The sequence below is a fragment of the Cavia porcellus genome, unplaced genomic scaffold, assembly GCF_034190915.1.
Source record: "Cavia porcellus strain 051 isolate PalLab524CR breed Dunkin Hartley unplaced genomic scaffold, mCavPor4.1 scaffold_1, whole genome shotgun sequence".
In the NCBI taxonomy this organism is placed as follows: domain Eukaryota; kingdom Metazoa; phylum Chordata; class Mammalia; order Rodentia; family Caviidae; genus Cavia; species Cavia porcellus.
In genome coordinates, this window is record NW_026947484.1 from 114,912,575 (window position 1) to 114,931,787 (window position 19,213).

Sequence of the window (19,213 nt, forward strand, 5' to 3'; positions counted from 1 at the left end):
GTTAATATAATTAACATCTTGTAACAGTGGATTTGTGAGGTTTTCATCATTTATAGCTAAGTTTTAGAACTTAAGATTTGTATGGTCATTTTTTCTCTCTGCTCCATCCATGAAGGTTTGTTTTGTGAAGCAAAACTTCACATTTCTTAAAGGTTGGAAGAGAGGGGGAAAGCTGTGTAGTTTGGGTAAAGTAAAAGTAGGAAAAAGGGAGGGAAAAAATTTTTAAAATACACCCTACAGCACAAGGTGGAGTACTATGAAGAGACATGATAGCCCCAGGAAGGTTTTTATTAACATCTATTTCTACTCTAATAATATATTGAAATTAAATCTGCAAAACTGTGAATATTTTGACTTTTTGAAATACTAATATCATTTTCACAGTGATCTTTGAAGTAATACAAAAACACATTGTTTTATATTTATTTTACTGGTTTCACTCCAAATTCAGCATACGTAGACTTGGCAGAGATGGAATCTGGAGGTTAGGCAGCATTTTTGCTAAGAGTTTGTTTGCATCCTTAGAAATAACATTAGAGACTAGAACAGATAACAGATATTTACATACAAATAAACTCCCAAAATAAAGTTCAACCTGGGTTAGAAATCAGAAGTGTTAGGTACGTATGACTAGACCTGGTCATTGGTAAATGAAAAAGATTACGAACTCATTTCTTGTTGCTGAATTATTTGTTCAAACACACATGTACTTAACAGGTCATCTGTCACTTTTCTAAATTGCTCAGGCCTAGCCTCCAGTTTGTAATCCTCTTGTCTCAAGTCTCCAGATCAGTAATCCCAGCTACTTTGGAGACTGAGACAAGAGGATTACAAACTGGAGGCCAGGCCTGAGCAATTTAGAAACCCAGTCTCAAAAAAAAAGGTAGCACAAAACCCTAGGTTCAGTTCACAGTACATCAAAGGAAAAGGAAAAGAAAAAACACGGAGAAGAATCTAAGTACTATTTATGATTTATATTTGGCTTGTGTTTAGAGCAAAGCATAGATCAGATCTTGTAAGTGCACTAACCCTGGCTTCTATTTTATTTTTAAGCAGCAGTGGTAAGAATAGGTTGGATATACATTAATACTAAATAAAGTTTAACTTAAAGTAGATTTTATAATCTAAATGTACTTTCTTACTGACTTTACTAATAAAATGATCCTCTGGAAAAATTTTATTGTCTGAATATTTTAATACTTTATTAGAGGATATAATATAAAAACAGTTCACCCTATACATATACTTTTTTAAAATTTTTATTTTGCATATATATACTTTTTTCAGTGCTAGTGATTGAACCTAGGGCCTTGTGCATGCTAGACAAGTGCTGTATCACTTAGCTATATCCCTATCCCTTATACTTACTTTTAAAGTAAATCTAGGTACAAGTGAAAAGACAGCACAATGTAAGAGGAATTAATATTCATGAGATGACTAACATTAGAAGCTCTGATATATGTAATTGAAATTTTTCTAATGCATAGGTTACTGAATAAAATTTTGTTGTTATGCAGTATGACTTTCTTGATGTTTTGGTTAGGTCTTACTAGGTTTTTTTTTCTTTTGTTTTGTCATTTTTAAGTATTTTGTCCATTTTCTTTCTAAATAGGAAAGTAGAAGATATTCCAGTAAAGAAAAGTTAATACTTAGATCTTTCTTGCAGGAAAGTCAGTTCTAAATAAAATAAAGCACTGCAGAAGTATGGCCTATAATTTTGTTAGGATCTAACATAGGAACCAAAATAAGTTATACTAATATATTTTTATACTAAATCATTGTAACATAAAACAAATTAGCATAAAAAGAAATAGAATTAGAAATTGGCTAGTTGCCTGTGACATTTGGATTATCCCTGGTTTACAACATCATCATATAATGAAGTTTGAAATGTTTTGTTCTGTTTTTTGAGACAGGGTCTCATTTTGTAATACAGTCTGGCCTTGAACTCATTATGTAATCCAGGCTGGCCTCAAATTTACGCAGTCTTCCTGCCTCAGCCTCCCAAGTGCTGAGTTTATAGGTGTATACTACCATGCCCGGCTAGATATCTAAAATCGTGAGAGTCTGTCATCCTGAGCAAAGACTGTTTGCCCCCAAACCAGGCAAGATAGCTTGTACCTATAATCTCAGCACTCTTGGAAGCTGAAGCAGAAAGATTGCAAGTGTAAGCCCACCCTGGGAAATTTAGCTACTTAATAAGACTCTGTCTCCAAATAAAAAATAAAAAAGACTAAAGGTATAAATTAGTATGATTCTCTTCTGGGTTTTGTTTTGTTTTTGAGACATTATCACTTTGTAGTTCATGCTTCCTTGAACTCTCTAGTCCAGGCTGGCCTCAAACTCACTGTGATCCTCCTGCCTCACCTCCTGAGTGCTAGGATTACAGGAGTCTCCTTTGTTTTGTATAAGGAATTTAAAATTTCTTTCTTGTGGAATAATATATATTAAAAAGAATATTTGCTATAAAGAAATGGCTTTGTTTCCATTTATTAAAAAAGACATATCTATAACCTAGTCTATAATACTTTATAGTTATTTTTTCTTTTTCATGTGTATTTTTTATATTAATGACTTTTTTTTCCCCCGAGCTGCATGAAATCCAAATTAATGACTTTTTTTTAAAGCTTTAGTTTGTAAACTTTTATGCTGGCAAATGCTCTCAAGCATGATTTTAAGTGAATTTTTTTTTTTTTTTTTAGTCTTTTTGAGACAGAATCTCATTATGCAGTTCAGGCTGATCTTGAACTCACTTTGTAGCCCAGGCTAGTTTCAAACCTGGTACGATTCTCCTGCCTCAGCCTCCTGAGTGCTGGGATTATAGGCATGCACCACCATGCCCAGCTGAATGCATCATAGTTAACCAGAAGGACATATCATTTATTAAAACTTCATTTTTGGAAGGAGGTAAAATATTACAGAATGTATTTTAAATTGTTCTGGATTATTTTTTCTACTTTAAAAGTGATTTGTTGGATTAGTAGGTTAAAAGACATGTTAGTCAACTTTCTCATTGCTGAGACATAATACTGGACATCCACAATTTAAAGGGAAAGAAGTTTAACTTGGCTCACAGTTCCAGGACATTCAGTCTGTGGTTGCCTGGCTCTGAAACAGAAACATCTTGGCAGAAGGGCGTGGCAGAGCAAAGGTGCTTAGTCCAGGAGAGCAAGGAGGGTAGGGGGATAGCGCCCAAAAGGAATGGCAAGGAACCAGGTTTAGATCTCAAGGTAATGTTCTTCTCAGGCACACCCAAAAGTGTGCTTTACTAATCTGCTGTTTCCTAGTCCAGTTAAGTTGATCAACAGTGATTTATAGTCACAGACATTTTCCCCCTCTTAAATAGGTGTTCCTAAATAATTTTTTTTTTTGTTGTTCCTAAATAATTTTAAAGATATCTTTTAAAGCAATTTTGGAGACCAGCATATTGAAGTCCAAAATATTTGAAGAATAAGTGAAATTTCTTAGTTGATATTGTCATTCCTTTATGTGATTTTTGGAGCATGAATATTCTGGATGGCTCTGCCAGGACATTATTTTATAAACAGCAATAATATCAACAACAAATATATATTAATATTTAAGTAATAGTTTCATGGTGGTAGTTTATTATCAGTTGGGGGAAAAATACAACAGCTAAAAATGTAAAGAAATCTGTGTTTATCTTTGTCTGCCCTATTTTTGAGAGGGGTCACATAGAACATGTTCCTTCGCATAGAAATGGAACATGATAAAAACTGGGTATGGAGCTGCATGTGTATGTCTGTAATCCTAGCACTAGGGGGCTGAGGCAGAAGCATTGCCATGAGTTCAAGGCCAGCCTGGGCTACATAAGGAGTTCAAGGCCAACCTGATCTAAAAAACAACAACAAACAAACAAACAAAAAAGAAAGAAAGAAAAAGAAATGGAATGTGAAGACACATGCAGTATTTCACATTAGAGAAGCCTGTTTGTTGTTGTTATCATTGTTGTTATGTTTTGTTTTTTTGTTTTCCTTGACTTTGCTTTGCTGTTTTGAGACAGGGCCTTACTATGTTGCCCTTTAACAGGGCTGACCTTGAATTCACAGTAATCCTCTTGCCTCAGCTTGCCCACAAGCACTGGAATTACAGGTGTGTGCCAATGTACTCAGCTGAAAACCTGTTTATGACTCCATAGTTTAGGGTTGTTTTTTGGGTTTTTTTTGTTTTGTTTTGTTTTTTTGTCTTTTTTGAGACAGGGTCTCGCTATGCAGTTCAGGCTGGCCTTGAGCTCACTTTGTAGCGCAAGCTGGTCTTGAACTTGAAATGATCCTCTCACCTCAGCCTCCCGAGTGCTGGGATTACAGGTGTGAGCCACCATGCCCAGCAGTTTAGGATTTTACTAGGAGCTGGTCACATAGGAATGATGGCCAACTTTTAGTATCCAAATTGCATAGTCCCAGAAAAAAATACGATGCAGCAATTCAAAACAGTCTCGTCACAAACACCACCCAAGAGCCAACCCTGTAAGTGTCCCTTGTAGTAACAAACTTATACATCAGAAAAAGGAGTACTGCCCTTCGAGTGACTAACCATACTATAGCCTGTAACAGATACATAACATGACAAGTGGAGATAATCTAATTGGAAGACAGCTTTGACATTATAGTGCTTTTTAAATTTTGAAACATTTCATTGAGACATATATACATAATATATGTTTGTTAGGTATATTGTTTGCAGAAAGAACTGAAGATTAAGAGTCACAGTCTTCAAGAGACCACGGAGCAAAATGTTATTCTGCAGCACACTCTTCAGCAACAGCAGCAAATGTTACAACAAGAAACAATTCGCAATGGAGAGCTAGAAGATACTCAGACTAAACTTGAAAAACAGGTATACATTGACCATAACCATTTTTATTTGTATGAAATATAAATGTTTAAAGTCATTAGCATAGTTGTATAAATTATTGCTTAAGCTCAAACATTTTGCATTATGAGGAATATTTCATATTAATATTATAAAAATAAAGTTCTATTCTTGTGTAATCTGAACCTGAATCTCTAATGCTGTAGTCATTTGTCATTCTACCCAGTTGAGTTATAGTTTAGACTTCTTTACTCTTTTTTTTCTTGAATTCTTGAAGTGTAACACCTAACTGAATCATTACCCTTTCTAATATCTACGGTTTGGATCAGTGCATGATGTCCTCCTATTTCCTAAACAAATAACAAATAATGCAATAAAAGAAAAATCCCAAATGAAAATTCTACTTAGTTCTGAAAATAAGTTACGAGTTCTGAAAATAAGTTATAGAATATAGTTCAGAGGAAAAACACTTGCCTAGCATATATGTAGCCCTAGATTCAATTCTCAGCACTGCAATAATAATAATAATGATAATAATGACAAAATAAATAAAATAACTTACTACTTCAGTGAAAGAATCTTACAAAATTTTATCCTAAAACCTAGTGATTTTTTTGTTTTCATTACCAAATTTATCTGAATTCTTTGCCAGGGTATTTTGTTTTTGTTTTTCTTTCTTCAAAAGAAATAAAATTTATAGAAATATATGAAATAGAGCCAGGGATTTAGCTTAGTGATGTAAGAACCTGCCTGGCAAGCGCAAGGTCATGAGTTTGATCTCTAGTACAAAAAAAAAAAGAAGATATGAATTGTTAAATTTACACATTTTTCAGTGTGATCTTACAGTTTTCCTTTTTGTCAATTGGAAATGATGTTTCATTATTCTGACTTCATCCTTAGCCTCCGTTGTGTTTGGAATGTCACCACCACAACTGATGTACAAATTTAATCCTTATGATAAAGTAATAAGTGGGACTAAGTGGAACTTTTTTTTTTTTTTTTTTTTTTTTTTTGTGGTACCTGGGATTGAACTCAAACAACCTTGTACTTGTCAGGAAGGTACTTATGCCGCTGAGCTAAATCCACAGCCCCTAAGTGGAACTTTTAAAAGGTGATGGAGTCATAAGAACTTTGCCCTCATGAATGATTTATTTTTAAAGTGAGTCTCTTTAAAAAGCTGATTTTTCCCTTTTTCTTCTAAGGGGTCATCTTGCCATGTGATGCCCTAAGATACCTCACGATAGTTCAGATTGCCCACCAGAAAGAAGGACTTCATCCTGACTTTGGATTTCCCAATGTCCAAGCCACTAGTAGAATAAACCTTTATTTGTTTGTTTGCTTTGGTACTGAGAATCAAACTCATGACCTTGCAGTTACCAGGCAGGCACTTGTGTCCCTGAGCCTTAAACCTTTATTCTTTGTAAATTATCCAATGTGTGGTATTCAGTTACAGCAACAGAAAATTTCCAAGATAGCCTCTGAGTGAAACTAAAGAATCTCCTTTCAATACATTCAAACATATCAAGCAAATATTCTGTATTTTTAGATCCTCTTGTGATTTTCCATTCTTTTGTTAATGTCTAGACTTGCTTTTTATGCTTACTGTACAACTTCACCCTGAAATATTTCTTCGTATCAATGTTTCACTCCCACCACCTAAATCCATTATCATTGTGTCTGATTTTTGCAGATTATAATTCTTATTTCCACTTAGGTAGTTTTCATTTCCATAGTGATTTTATAGTTTTCTTCTCTTGGGGTAATAGTTTTCCTTAGCTCTAACAGTTCATTTGGATTTTGTTGTTGTTTTTATTTCTTGAAGATCTTTAAGTGATTTTCTGCTCTTTAACTTCTTTAATGATCTACAGAAGTTTACACTTAAAATTTCTGTTTATATTCTCTTCTTGCTTTTCATTTATATTCTACTATGAATAGGGATTATTTCAGATTATTGCTTACCTTTAAATTCCTTTTATTTATATTTGTGCTATTTAATCAAGAATAGAAGGCAAAGATTTTTTATTTCCTTTTCCTTTTTACCAGTGTATTGGTTTTGTTTGTTTAGGTGGATCAAACTCAGTTCTCATGTGTGTTCAGCAAATGATCTGACGTAGAGTCACATCCATCAGCCTTTGTTTACCTTCCTTTATTTTCTTTTGTGGTTACTGGGATCAAATATAGGGTCTTTTTACATATTAGGCCAACATTCTACTTCTAAGTTGTATCCCCCACCCCTGAGTACTATGCTCTTAATACTATGTATTTTTTGAATTTGAGTTGGAGGGCAGATAATAATAGTTTTTAATCTATATTTCTTCAAAAAGGGATTTTAGAAGATTGGGGGTGGGATATTACAGTCAAATGTAGAGATTAACTTTGAGACCACAGTCATGTAAACATTCACTGAAAACATTAACTGAGATTATCTAGGGATAGAGGGTAAAATGAGAGAGAAGAAGATTGATTTGGATAGATCCCTGAGTGATGCTATAAATGATGCTGAGCTATACCCTAACATTCCTTTGATGAAGAAAGGAATGACAGTTGATTTAACAAACTACTGAAATCTATGTCAAGTAAAATGAGAATTGGAAAAATTCTGTTGATGAATTAACAATTTAGAAGCTACAAGAGATTTAATCACAGTTCATTTGGAATAACCAGTTTGCCATGAGTTGAAGAATATGTGACAAGTTAGAGAATGATACAGCATAGGAACTTTGAGAAAATTGAGCTACAACAGGTTTGAAACAAAGGGTGGTAGATCAAGGGAGGTAGGGGTATAAGGAAACTTTTTTTACAGTGGGGGAGGTCTTTTTTAAATAATAATAAAGAGATAATGAAAATACAGGAAAGAAAAAAGATAGTCAATAGTACGAAGTTCCTCAGAAAATAGGTAGGAATCGAATATAGACTACTTATGAAAAATTTGACTTACACAGGCAGAAGAATACCACCTTTATTGTAGCACAACAGGAGAAGGGATAGGAACAAATGAAAGTTGTAAAGTTTGAGTTCAGGTGAGAATCTAGGAAAACTTCCATGAAGAACTATGTTTTTTTTTTTTTACCGCCCCCCCCCCCAGAGGGAGAAAGTTTTTTGTTTGTTTGGTTTTGGTTTTTAGTTTTTTGAGACAAGGTCTTACTCTGCTGTCCAAGCTGACCTTGAATTCACTATGTAGCCTGTGCTGCCTTCAAACTGGATTACAGGCATGTGCTAGCATGCCTGGCTTACTAGAAATTTTATAGTAAGCTCTGAAACTAAATGATATATGATAGGCCACATATTTATAATTTTTTTCTTGGAAATAATGTTTAGCTGTGATTGCTTTTAAAATACTAAATAAAAACTACTTTTCAAGGTATCAAAGCTGGAACAAGAACTTCAAAAACAAAGAGAAAGTTCAGCTGAAAAGTTGAGAAAGATGGAGGAAAAATGTGAAGCAGCTATACATGATGCTGACTTGAAAAGGCAAAAAATTATTGAACTTACTGGTACTTCCAGGTAAGACATAAATACATTAGTTTTATTTACTTCCCAATTTTTTATCAGTAGTATTTGAGTTTCAAAATTACATATGTCCTCTGAAACATTTGCCTGAGAAATTAGTGTTTTCATAATGTGTTCCTATACCATTTTGTTTTTATTTTCTTCATATCTCTCATGCCTTTTTCTATTTTAGCATAATACTTTACCATTTCTACTGTATTCTGAGTTCATTAAGGCCTGGATCATATCTGGTTTATTTTAAGGTTGTCCACAACAATTAGCACAATTAGCATAGGTTCTTATACCACATAGGCATTTTGGCAACTGTTGGTAATTAAACTGTGAATGACATTCAAAATTGCATGCAAAATTGTCCTCACAGAGAAGGAACTTTAAGGGGATGTAATTTTATGTGCACAGGAGTAACTTGATAAAACAGTGGTTTGCAGTATTGACAAGACATTAAAATTACTGTGTATTATACAAAAAATCCTGATGCTTGGGTCCTACCTTTGCTTGTAAAGATTCTGATATAATTTGACTGGGCTGGGCCCAGACATCAATATATAATTGATTTGCAAAGGAACTTATGAACAGTGACTAGCTTCCCCAGATCTCTTCTACTTTGTCAACAAGAAATAATATAATCAATAATGCATTCATAATTAGTCCACCTTTCTACCAATAGGAGCCAATAGCAACCTTATGTACTGAAATTATAATCATATATCCCAGACTTCGTTTCCTCCATTGACTAGGATTAAAATAGGACCTTTGTGCTTAGAGTAGCAATTTGCATCCCTTAAATCCTACCCTCTCAACAGGACCAAGATAATATTTCAAGTTTATAGCTAAGGCCATAGCTCTTCAGGCCTTCTTCCTGTTGACAGGAATCTATGCACTAACATTGCCTTACCACTTATGTCTACTAGTTCATGAAGTCCATGAAGCTAATCACATTTTAACTTTATCCTTGTCATTCATGGACTCCAGGTTAAAACCCCCTTGAGCAAATTCAAATTTAAGTTACATATCATACTTGCATACAAATATTTATTTATTTGTTGTGCTGGGATTTGAACTCAGGACCTCATGGTCTCTAACACATACTGTCCTGCTGAGCTACACCCTAACCCCTTTATATTTAGGAAAGACTTCTACTTCCAAACCCAAATTAGAAAACTTTTTTTTTTTTTTTTTGGTACAGGTATCGAACTCATGACCTCACGCTTGCCAAGCAGGTGCTTATGCCGCCAAGCTAGATCCACAGCCTCCAAATTAGGAAACTTTGAAGGCCAAAAAAAAAAAAAAAAAAAACAACCTACATGTTAGCACAAAGGAACATAAACACTGCCTACCATTAAAAACAACATTAAAGGGAGCTGGGGATTTAGCTCAACGGCATAAGTGCCTGCCTTGCAAGTGTGTGGTCGTGAGTTCAATCCCTGGTACTGATAAAAATGAAAAAGAAAAAAAAAACAACATGAAAAATTACTGTTTTAGTGAATACCATTTTGGAATTACCAGTAAAGGGATTTAAAACTGCCTCTCACTGTGTATATCTGTAGATAGTGGAGCTTTTATATTGAAATAAACTCATGATTAACTGAGAGTCGGTAAATTTGGTCTTTTCACTGTTGATATCTAGTTACATTGCCTCACACAAATTCACCTAACTTTCCAATTTCCTCTTCTGTAACATAGGAGCTGTACAATATAGGAAATTCTAGTTCTTCCCTTTTGTGTTTTAATATGGCGTCTTGCTGTGTAATGCAGGCTAGCTTTGAAATCACTATGCAGCCCAGATTGGTCTCAAACACATGATCCTTTTGCTTCAGCCTCCCAAATGCTGTGATTATAGACATGCCCCATCAAGCCCACTTTCTAATTCCTTTTAAAGTTAAAATAGATAATACTAATAATATAGTTTTAGGTAAAAAGGACTGTCTTGGCTCCCCTTTTTATAAAAATTTATAATGAATAATTTGATTGTTTGGCTTCTTTATTGTCTGTTTCAGATCATAGAAATTCCAGATGAAAGAGGTGCTTATTCTTGCAAAGTTTTATAAAGTTACATGTAGTTAGACTGAAGAGAATGCTAGACTTGTTAAATATTACTAGGTAGTACATTTGTGTTTAGTGGAATGTAATGTGCAAAGAAATACTACTCTTTTAGTTGGAGAGTTTTTAAAAATGTTGTGGGGATTTAAGATTCTGACTAGAAGATGGTAGGGTGGCACACACCTGTAATCCCAGCACTCGGGAAGCTGAGGCAAGAGAATTGCTTCAAGTTCAAGGTCAGTTTTGGCTACATAGTGAGTGCAAAGGTAGCCTGAACTACATAGTGAGACCCTGTCTCAAAACAAAAAAAAAAAGATTCTGATTAGACATTTTGCTGATATTTATCTTATGTAACTTTCAGACTTCATTTAGAGACAAATCTGATGGTTTTTAAGTTTTTAAATTACCTGTTCTATTATTTGTTTTTAATTAGGCAAATAAAACTGGAGATGAATCATTATAAAGAAGAACTGTCTAAAATGGAAAAAGAAGTAATGCATCTTAAACGAGATGGAGAAAGTAAAGCGATGCATCTCTCTCAGTTAGATATGATCTTAGATCACACAAAGACAGAACTAGAAAAAAAAACAAGTGCTGGTAAGCAGTAGATATCTGAGTATTGTTGCCTGCATATTTGTATTTAAGAAGTAGAAGAAGCTGGGTGTGGTGGAGCACACCTGTAACCCCAGCACTTAGGAGGCTGAGGCAGGAAGGATCTGTTGCAAGAACAAGACCAGTTTGGCTACAAAGTGAGCTCAAGTCCAACCTGAACTGCATAGCAAGACCCTGTCTCAGAAAGACAAAAAAAAAAAAAAAAAAAAAAAAAAAATTAGAATAAGATGAAAATTTGAGATGATATGGCTAGAAGAGACAAAGAATAGTCAGTATTTTGCATCTTATAGATAAATAACATTCAATATTCTTATAGTTAATTTTTACAAAATTCTTAATAATAGATGTCTAAAGTTTTTCCTCCTCATCATAGTGAAGGACTTAGAGAAGTTACAGCAGCACTCAGCAAATGAGCTAACAGAAACCCTGCAGAGACGAGAGGCCCTGGAGAGTGAGCTGCAAAATGCTCATAGGGAGCTGAAAAGTACTTTAAGACAGCTGCAGGAATTGAGAGATGTGCTACAGAAGGCCCAATTATCCTTGGAGGAAAAATACACAACTATAAAGGATCTTACAGCTGAACTTCGGTGAGTTAAGTAATAAGAAAAGATGTCACAATTGTAGGTATCTCCTCTATTACTCTGAGTCCTTGGATAATACAGTAAAATTTGCTATTGAATTCTAGATGTAAAAACTCTGGCTCTGGCTTAACCTGGTCAGTTTCATCTAAATGATGAACAGCTGTTGCTATTGATCATTAGTATTTCAGTCCTTTAGTCTTTGAACCACTTTACACATACCTCATGGAAATAAAGAGAAAAAAATGGCTAATAGCAAAATAATATTAATAATATTATTCTTTGTATTAAGCCTTTATTTTATGTCAGAACTATGACTCAGATGTCACATATGTCCCATTTACTTTCTTAAAGCAAAGCTGTCAGAGATGTATTATCAACTTTTTATAGTTGAGAAGACTAAGACTTAAGAAATTAAATAAAATGTTTATAGTAGGTAGGAATAAAAAAGGGAGTTAAAGGTTGGGCAAGATTCACATGCCTGTGATGCTAACACTCTGGGAAGTTGAGGCAGGAGTACTGAAAAAAAAAGGACTAGAGATACAGTTCAGTATGGAGGCCCTAGGTTCAATTCCCAATACTGTACTAAAGAGAGTTAATGTATAGGGTAAATGTAAGTTTGTCCAACTGTGAAATCTGAATTCTTGATTAGCATTGACAATATAACATGCTGTGCAACGTGTATCTGTACTAAATGGAAGTGGAAAAGTAAATCAGAGCCAAATTACTCCCAATAAATCCAGAAAAAGAAAAGAAAATTATAAATCAGATACAAAATACAAGTATAAAATCAAGACTAGGGGGGCTGGGGATTTAGCTCAGTGGCATAAACACCTGCCTTGCAAGCAGGCAGTCGTGAGTTCGATCCCTGGTGCCGATTAAAAATAAATAAATAAAGACTAGGATAAAGAAAAGTAAGATAACTCAAAAACTTAGATGTTACAGCCCAGGATTCAGTGTAGTTCTCCCATCTCTTCTTTGTCTACCAACTAACTTATCCTCAGTGAATTTCATATGACTTTAAACATGGTGTGCAAGACATTTGAACCCATTTTTCCAGCATTAACCTCTTCCTCAAACTCCAGATTCAGTATCCAACTTACTTGTTTTCTCCATTTTTTTTTTTAAGTACTAGGGATGCAACCCAGAGAGTGCCAAACTACTTTTCCAGCACTTTTTATTTTTTATGTTTTGTTTTTTTTTTTTTTTTTTTTGAGAAAACTGTTCTCAAACTTGGAATCCTCCTGTCTTTATCTCTGAAATAGCTAGGATTTCAGGTGTGCAGCAGTTCCACTTGTATATTTTAAAGAGACATCTCAAACATGGTCCAAATACAACTCTTTAATATCCTCATAACCCTGCTCCTCCCCATTTCAGTATCATGCAGTTGCTCAAACTAGAAATCTATACAATTGTTGTTATTATCTTTTTCCATCTAGTTTATTAGTTGTCATGCTAGCTACATTTCCAAAGTAAATTATAAAATCCATTGATTTCCTAGCCTCTTTTCTGTAATTATTATAGCGTAAGACAGCAATATCTTTTACCTTGTTGGTTACGGTTGCTTCCTAACTGGTCTGCTTACATTCTTGACTCCATGTCTCTGCCCACCACAGTCTGGTTTCCACAGAATAAATTTATGATTTAAACAAAAATCATACCACCTTTCTATTTAAACTTTCTAGTGACTTTCAAAGCATTCAAAACAAAATTCAAATTCCTTTGGAAATGAAAATTAGTAGCACAGGGAGGCATCATTTCATACTCCCTAAGATAGCCTTTTTTTTTTTTTTTTTTTTTTTTTTTTTTTTTGTCTTTTTGAAACAGGGTATTGCTATGCACTTCAGGCTGGCCTTGAGCTCACTTTGTAGCCCAGGCTAGTCTGGAACTCGCAAATATCCTCCTGCCTCAGCCTCCCGAGTGCTGGGATTACAGGCATGAGCCACCACGCCTGGCTTCTAAGATAGCCATTTAAAAAAATCATATTTTATAAACATGTAAAGAAATCCTAATTCTCATACACTTCTATGAGAACCTAAAATATGGTAGCCACTGTGGAAAATAGTTTGGCATTCCTAAATACATTAAATAGAATAACCATGTGACCTAAAAATTCTATTAGGTATATATCCAAAAGAATGGAAAATATATGTTGAAACAAAAATTGAACACAGATGTTCATAGCATCTCTATTCACAATAGCCAAAAAAAAAAAAAAAACAAATGTCCATCAACAGATGAATGGATAAATAAAATATGGTACACTTGCATCCTTACTAGCAGTATTATTCAGTTGTAAACAGAAATAAAATACTGATGTGTGATTCACATAGTTAAGAACATTTCGCTAAGTAAAAGAAGCTAGGCACATGTTATATAATTCTATTATATGGAATTTTCAGAACTGGCAAATACGTAAGAGACAGAAATACTGATTGCTCAGGGCTTTGTGGAAGGGATAATGGAAAGTAAATTGCTAATGGGTATATTTCCTTTTGGGTTGATAAGTAAATACTGGAAATATATAGCATTAAGATTTGTTATATTGTACTTAGTGCCACTTATATACTTTAAAATGGCTAAGATGATCAGTTTTGTATGTGTTTTACTCCAGTTAATTAAAAAAAAAAAAAAAAAGCAGAGGTAGTAGCACACACCTGTAATCCCAGCACTATAAGAGGTTGAGGCAGGAGGATTGAAGTTTGAGCCCAGCCTGAGCAACATAGTTACTAAGCAAAACCCTGTCCCACATTTTAGAAAAGGTATGGAAGGGGCTGGGGATATAGCCCAGTGCAAAGGCCCTGGGTTCAGTCCTGAGTGCCACACATGGACACACGTGCATGCAAGCACATAGAACCCAAGCTGGTTATCCTAGAATTCAAGGCCCCATGTGTTCAGGTTCCTATTTCCTTGACTTTATTCCTTATATCATTTTCCTTGCACCTGACCTTTTTATTATACTTAAAATTTACCAAAAACTTTTACATTAAGACTTTTGCTATAGCTGTTTCTTTTGTCTGAAATGATGTTGTTCAGCCAACTTCTTGCCCTTCATGTTAACTCCAGGGAGGCTTCACAGATTATCTCACCCTAAAGAAACCACCCAGTCACTATCCCATCACCATATTTAATGCTTTAAGATAGCATTTAATACTGTATTTTTCTTATTTAGTTGTTTATTATTTATAATCTATCTTTTCTCCCACAGCTATTGGAATGTAAACTCTGTGAGATCAAAGATATTTGTCTTGATTACTGTTAAATCTTTAGCACTTAGAACTCTAGGATATAGGAAACATTCAATAAATATTCACTAAATCAATTTTAAGTAAATGAAGCATGAAAGAAGTAAACAATGAAATCATAAGATCTAACTAGTAAATGAATATTGGAAGCTCAGCTGTTCATGTGTACAGAAATTAGTTTTTTCTTTTCTTTTTTGGTACTAGGAATCAAATTCATAACCTCATGATTGCCAGGCAGGCATTGTGCCTCTGAACTATATCCCTGGCCCCTAGAGTTTTCTTTAGAATTAATTTCATGTTGCTTTTAAATTATTAGTTTTAGAGGCCAAACATATAACTTAGTGGTAGAGTGCCTATACTGTGGCATATATAATCCTAGTCCTAAAAATACCAAATAAAATACAATTAGTTTTACTCTTATATTGTAACTCTTGGAAGAATATTAATTTATTAAATATATTCATAATCTGCTTTTTAAAATCATTACTTTTATCAGTTTTGTTTCATTTTCAAAGTGGAACATTATGACTTAAAATCAATGTTTTCAACCTTTGTCATATCAGGATTTAGAATTCCAAATCAAAATTCTCTGATCACAGCCTTCAGAGTGGTCAATAAATTAAAACTGTATCAATATTAAGAATTTGGCAGGGAGAGGTACTGGGGATCAAATTCACAACCTCGTGATTGCCAAGGAGGCACTTAACACTGCTGAGCTAAACCCCTGGCCAAATACTAAGAATTTTTATGACAAAAAAATTACATACAAACATTCAGTAAGGTTAAAATTTATTAAAAATCTACTTTTAAATGTATTTATATTAGACTTTAGTATTTCATTATATATAATACATAATTATGAGTAAAATTCCCATAAGAAATACGATGGTTGGGGCTAGGGATATAACTCAGGTAGAGCACTCATCTAGCACAAACAGGGCACAAATCTAGCACATATCAGGGACACCAACCATGAGATTTTATTTTTTTATTCTGTTGTAATAAAGTCACAGCTGGGACCGGGGATGTAACTCAGCAGCACAGCACCTGCCTGGCAAGCACAAGGCCCTGAATTCAATTCCCACTACCAAAAAAGAAAATAGTAAAAAATAAAGTCACAGCTGTTATATGTAAAGGATTTTCAAACACACCCTTGATGAAAATCATACAAGTTTTTAAAAAAATGTTAACAGTGATGACTGAAAGTCTTAGATCCCTGGGAATGATTTAATAGGTAGCTTAAGATATGTGTAATTGTATAGGTTAGCTTTTGTTGTCAGTCATTTTCTTACACATTTTTTAAAATTTGAGTTCTCAATCTGAGTTAATTTCATATATGTTATTCCTCTTAATTTATAGGAAAAGCAACCCAATTGTGGAACTTTTAAAAGCTATAACATTCTTATCTGCTTTGATCTTTTTCCTTTGATAAATTCCAGAGATTGCAAGATGGAGATTGAAGACAAAAAACAAGAACTCCTTGAAATGGATCAGGCACTTAAGGAGAGAAATTGGGAACTAAAGCAAAGAGCAGCTCAGGTTAATTTTCTTAATTATATTTTAATGAAATTTTTGTTATGAAAACTGTACAGGTTTTAGAAGTTACCAATTTGGGACAAAGTGGTATTTTTTAGCATTTTTCTGCATATAAATATTTTTCACATTAGAAACATATCTTTTCTCTTTATCTTGATATTTTATACAGCAATTAGATTTTGAGAAAATAATTACCCTAGTGTGCATTTTTTGATCTTTTATCTTACTGTGTATCTCAAGAAAACAGAATTAGAGAAGTTACTTTCTCAGGTAAGTGTTGGAGGAATGTAAACACCCAAAAAAAGCATTACTTAGCAGTTTTTATCTAGTATAAATGAAGTCTGAATCATTCTGTCATTTATGAGCATAATCACTCATAATTTTAAGTTTGTATAGCATATATGGGTCTCAAGCCCAAATATAAGTAAATGATTTCTTATTTTAAAAATGTTGTTTGAGATGAATTTGTCTTTCAGCTATACTTATTCTAAATAATTCCAGAACATTCAAGTTTTCAGATCAGCATAAACTTAACAGTAGTTTAATATGATGTTTCTATTTAGGTTACACATTTGGATATGACTATTCGTGAACACAGAGGAGAAATGGAACAAAAAATAATTAAATTAGAGGGCACTCTGGAAAAATCACAACTGGAACTTAAAGAATGCAACAAACAGGTAATTATTTTTAGATTACATATTTTAAAATTTTTAAAAGTCCATAACTATAAGCACCCATTTACATATGGCTTTTTTAAAAAAAAATTTTAATGAGGTCTTATCACGTGGTCTGGCCTGTTTTTGAAATCCTGGACTCAACCTTTTCTTCTGTCTCATTGTCCTGAGTTACTGGGACTTACAGACACACATGACTGCACCTGGACATGGCTTTTTTACACAATATATATGATAAAAACATTACATAAGTTGGGTGTGGTGGTACACATCTGTAATCCTAGCACTAGGCAGGAGTAATACAAGTTTGAGACCACCCTGGGCAAGTTAGTGGTTTAGGGAGACCCTTTCTGAAATGGGAGTATATGGCTCAGGGAAGACCTTGTATTCAAACCCCAACACCACCAAAAAAAGCCAAACAGACAGAATTTTCATCAGTTTCTATGTGCTGCTTATCAATTGTTGTCTTCTTAATATTACTTTTATGTAATTTTTCTTATATCAATGTGTCCATGTCCTTAGTATCAATGTACATATCTGAATACATATGAAATTTTTCTGCGAGGATTTGTAAGTAATTCTGGAAACTGATCACCTCTTAGGAAGGAACACAATGGTAAGGAAACTTTGTTTCCTCTGTTTTTTACTTCCTCTGTTTTATTACCTATAAAATTATTCTGAATATACATTTGTTTTTTAATGCACTTTTTTATACAAGTTATTATTAGGATTTTGATATATTCAAGTGTATATGTAAGCATCTTATTAAGGAGTATAAGAATTTTTATTCATGTTTTTAAATTATGATTTTCTTAAGAAAAGTATATTTTTATACTTTTGATATTTTAGACAAATATTCAAAACTGACTTAGAATAGAGCTATCATTAAATATTTCCTGTTACATTAAGAATACTTATCTGTTTAAAATTCAGATAGAAAGTTTAAATGGGAAATTGCAAAATGCCAAAGAGCAACTTCGAGAGAAAGAGTTTATAATGCTGCAAAATGAGCAGGAGATAGGTCAACTGAAGAAGGAAGCTGAAAGAACACAACAAAGGATAAAAGAAATTGAAAAGGTAGGTGAATTATTTTTACCCAAGGAAAAAGTAGGATTCTCCAGTGTCGGGGTCGCTCCCGGCCGGCAGGAAAGACACACGACAAAGTCTGGCGGTGTGCAACCTTGCCTTTATTTGTCTCCACGTGGGCCCCGCGAGGCCTCCTCTCTGCCACCAGCCCTTTCTCGCCGGTGGACTTTCTCTATCTCTCTCTGTGCTTCCCTGTGCTTCCCTCTCATGGCGGGAGAGGCATTTACTTTTATAGGGTAACAGTGGCCAATCAGTTCAAAGCGCCCGATGCGGGCTGATTGGCTAACATCAGTTGTTGCTAGGCAGACTATCTTACAGAGCGGGTTGTTTAAGTCGCCAGCGCAATCAGGGGGCAGGAAGCAGGCGCCAACTTGACTCACTCGATGGGAGGGGCAATCTAGCTCAGGCTCCGCTCCCACCCACAGGCCCTACGTCCGCCAAGTAAGGCGACCGGTGTCGGCGGCTCCCAACATCTCCCCCTATTTTATTTACTTTGAATGAATGTATGCATCGCAGCCCGCCCTGGATCGAGTGCAGAGGCTTATGCCCTGTGTTGAGGCCCACCGTAGGCCCTTGGCTTGGACACTGGTCGGCCGCCCCCGGGTCTGCCAAGGCCTTGAGACCCTCGTCCTTTTTCCAGGGCCAGGAGTGAACTGGACGGAACCTGGATGCACATAGGCATGCACTCATGCCCCTCCGTGTGATCCCCTCGGAGAGGCATCTAGATCTGGTCAGATTCTAGTAATCCAGCGGCTTTCGTGCGCCATGGGGTAGGGCCTGGCTTAGGTCGAGTCGTGCTGGGGAGGCACGCTCTTACCCGTCATTGACTCACCTACCCTGCTGTGTGGTGTCATTAGGGAAGGAATGCGGAAGACCCGCCACACCTAGACCCAGTCGTAGGCCAGTCGAGCGAGCCATGCGTAAGCCTGGGGGTCATTGTGCCCATCACGGGCTGCTGCCAGGGCCGCATGGGCAACCAGGCGTACTTGACGCCGGGCCGCCGCAAGGCGCCCATTAATAAATGATGTAACCCATCAGAGCAAGAATGGTCCTACAAGTAAGAGCAGAAGCAAGGAGCACAGGGGACCTAACAATG

General features: G+C 35.1%; 1 protein-coding gene across 7 annotated transcripts in view; it reads left to right on the forward strand.

Moving 5' to 3' along the window:
- Window positions 1–19,213, forward strand: part of Ccdc18 (coiled-coil domain containing 18) — a 139,858-nt gene that overhangs the window by 82,986 nt on the left and 37,659 nt on the right. For all 7 annotated transcript variants that reach the window (XM_063254290.1, XM_063254299.1, XM_063254302.1 and 4 more), the window contains 7 exons: window positions 4,690–4,857; window positions 8,195–8,337; window positions 10,817–10,980; window positions 11,369–11,582; window positions 16,258–16,357; window positions 16,918–17,034; window positions 17,965–18,108. In XM_063254290.1, the coding sequence (XP_063110360.1) occupies window positions 4,690–4,857; window positions 8,195–8,337; window positions 10,817–10,980; window positions 11,369–11,582; window positions 16,258–16,357; window positions 16,918–17,034; window positions 17,965–18,108 (1,050 nt within the window). The remainder of the gene's footprint in view (window positions 1–4,689; window positions 4,858–8,194; window positions 8,338–10,816; window positions 10,981–11,368; window positions 11,583–16,257; window positions 16,358–16,917; window positions 17,035–17,964; window positions 18,109–19,213) is intronic.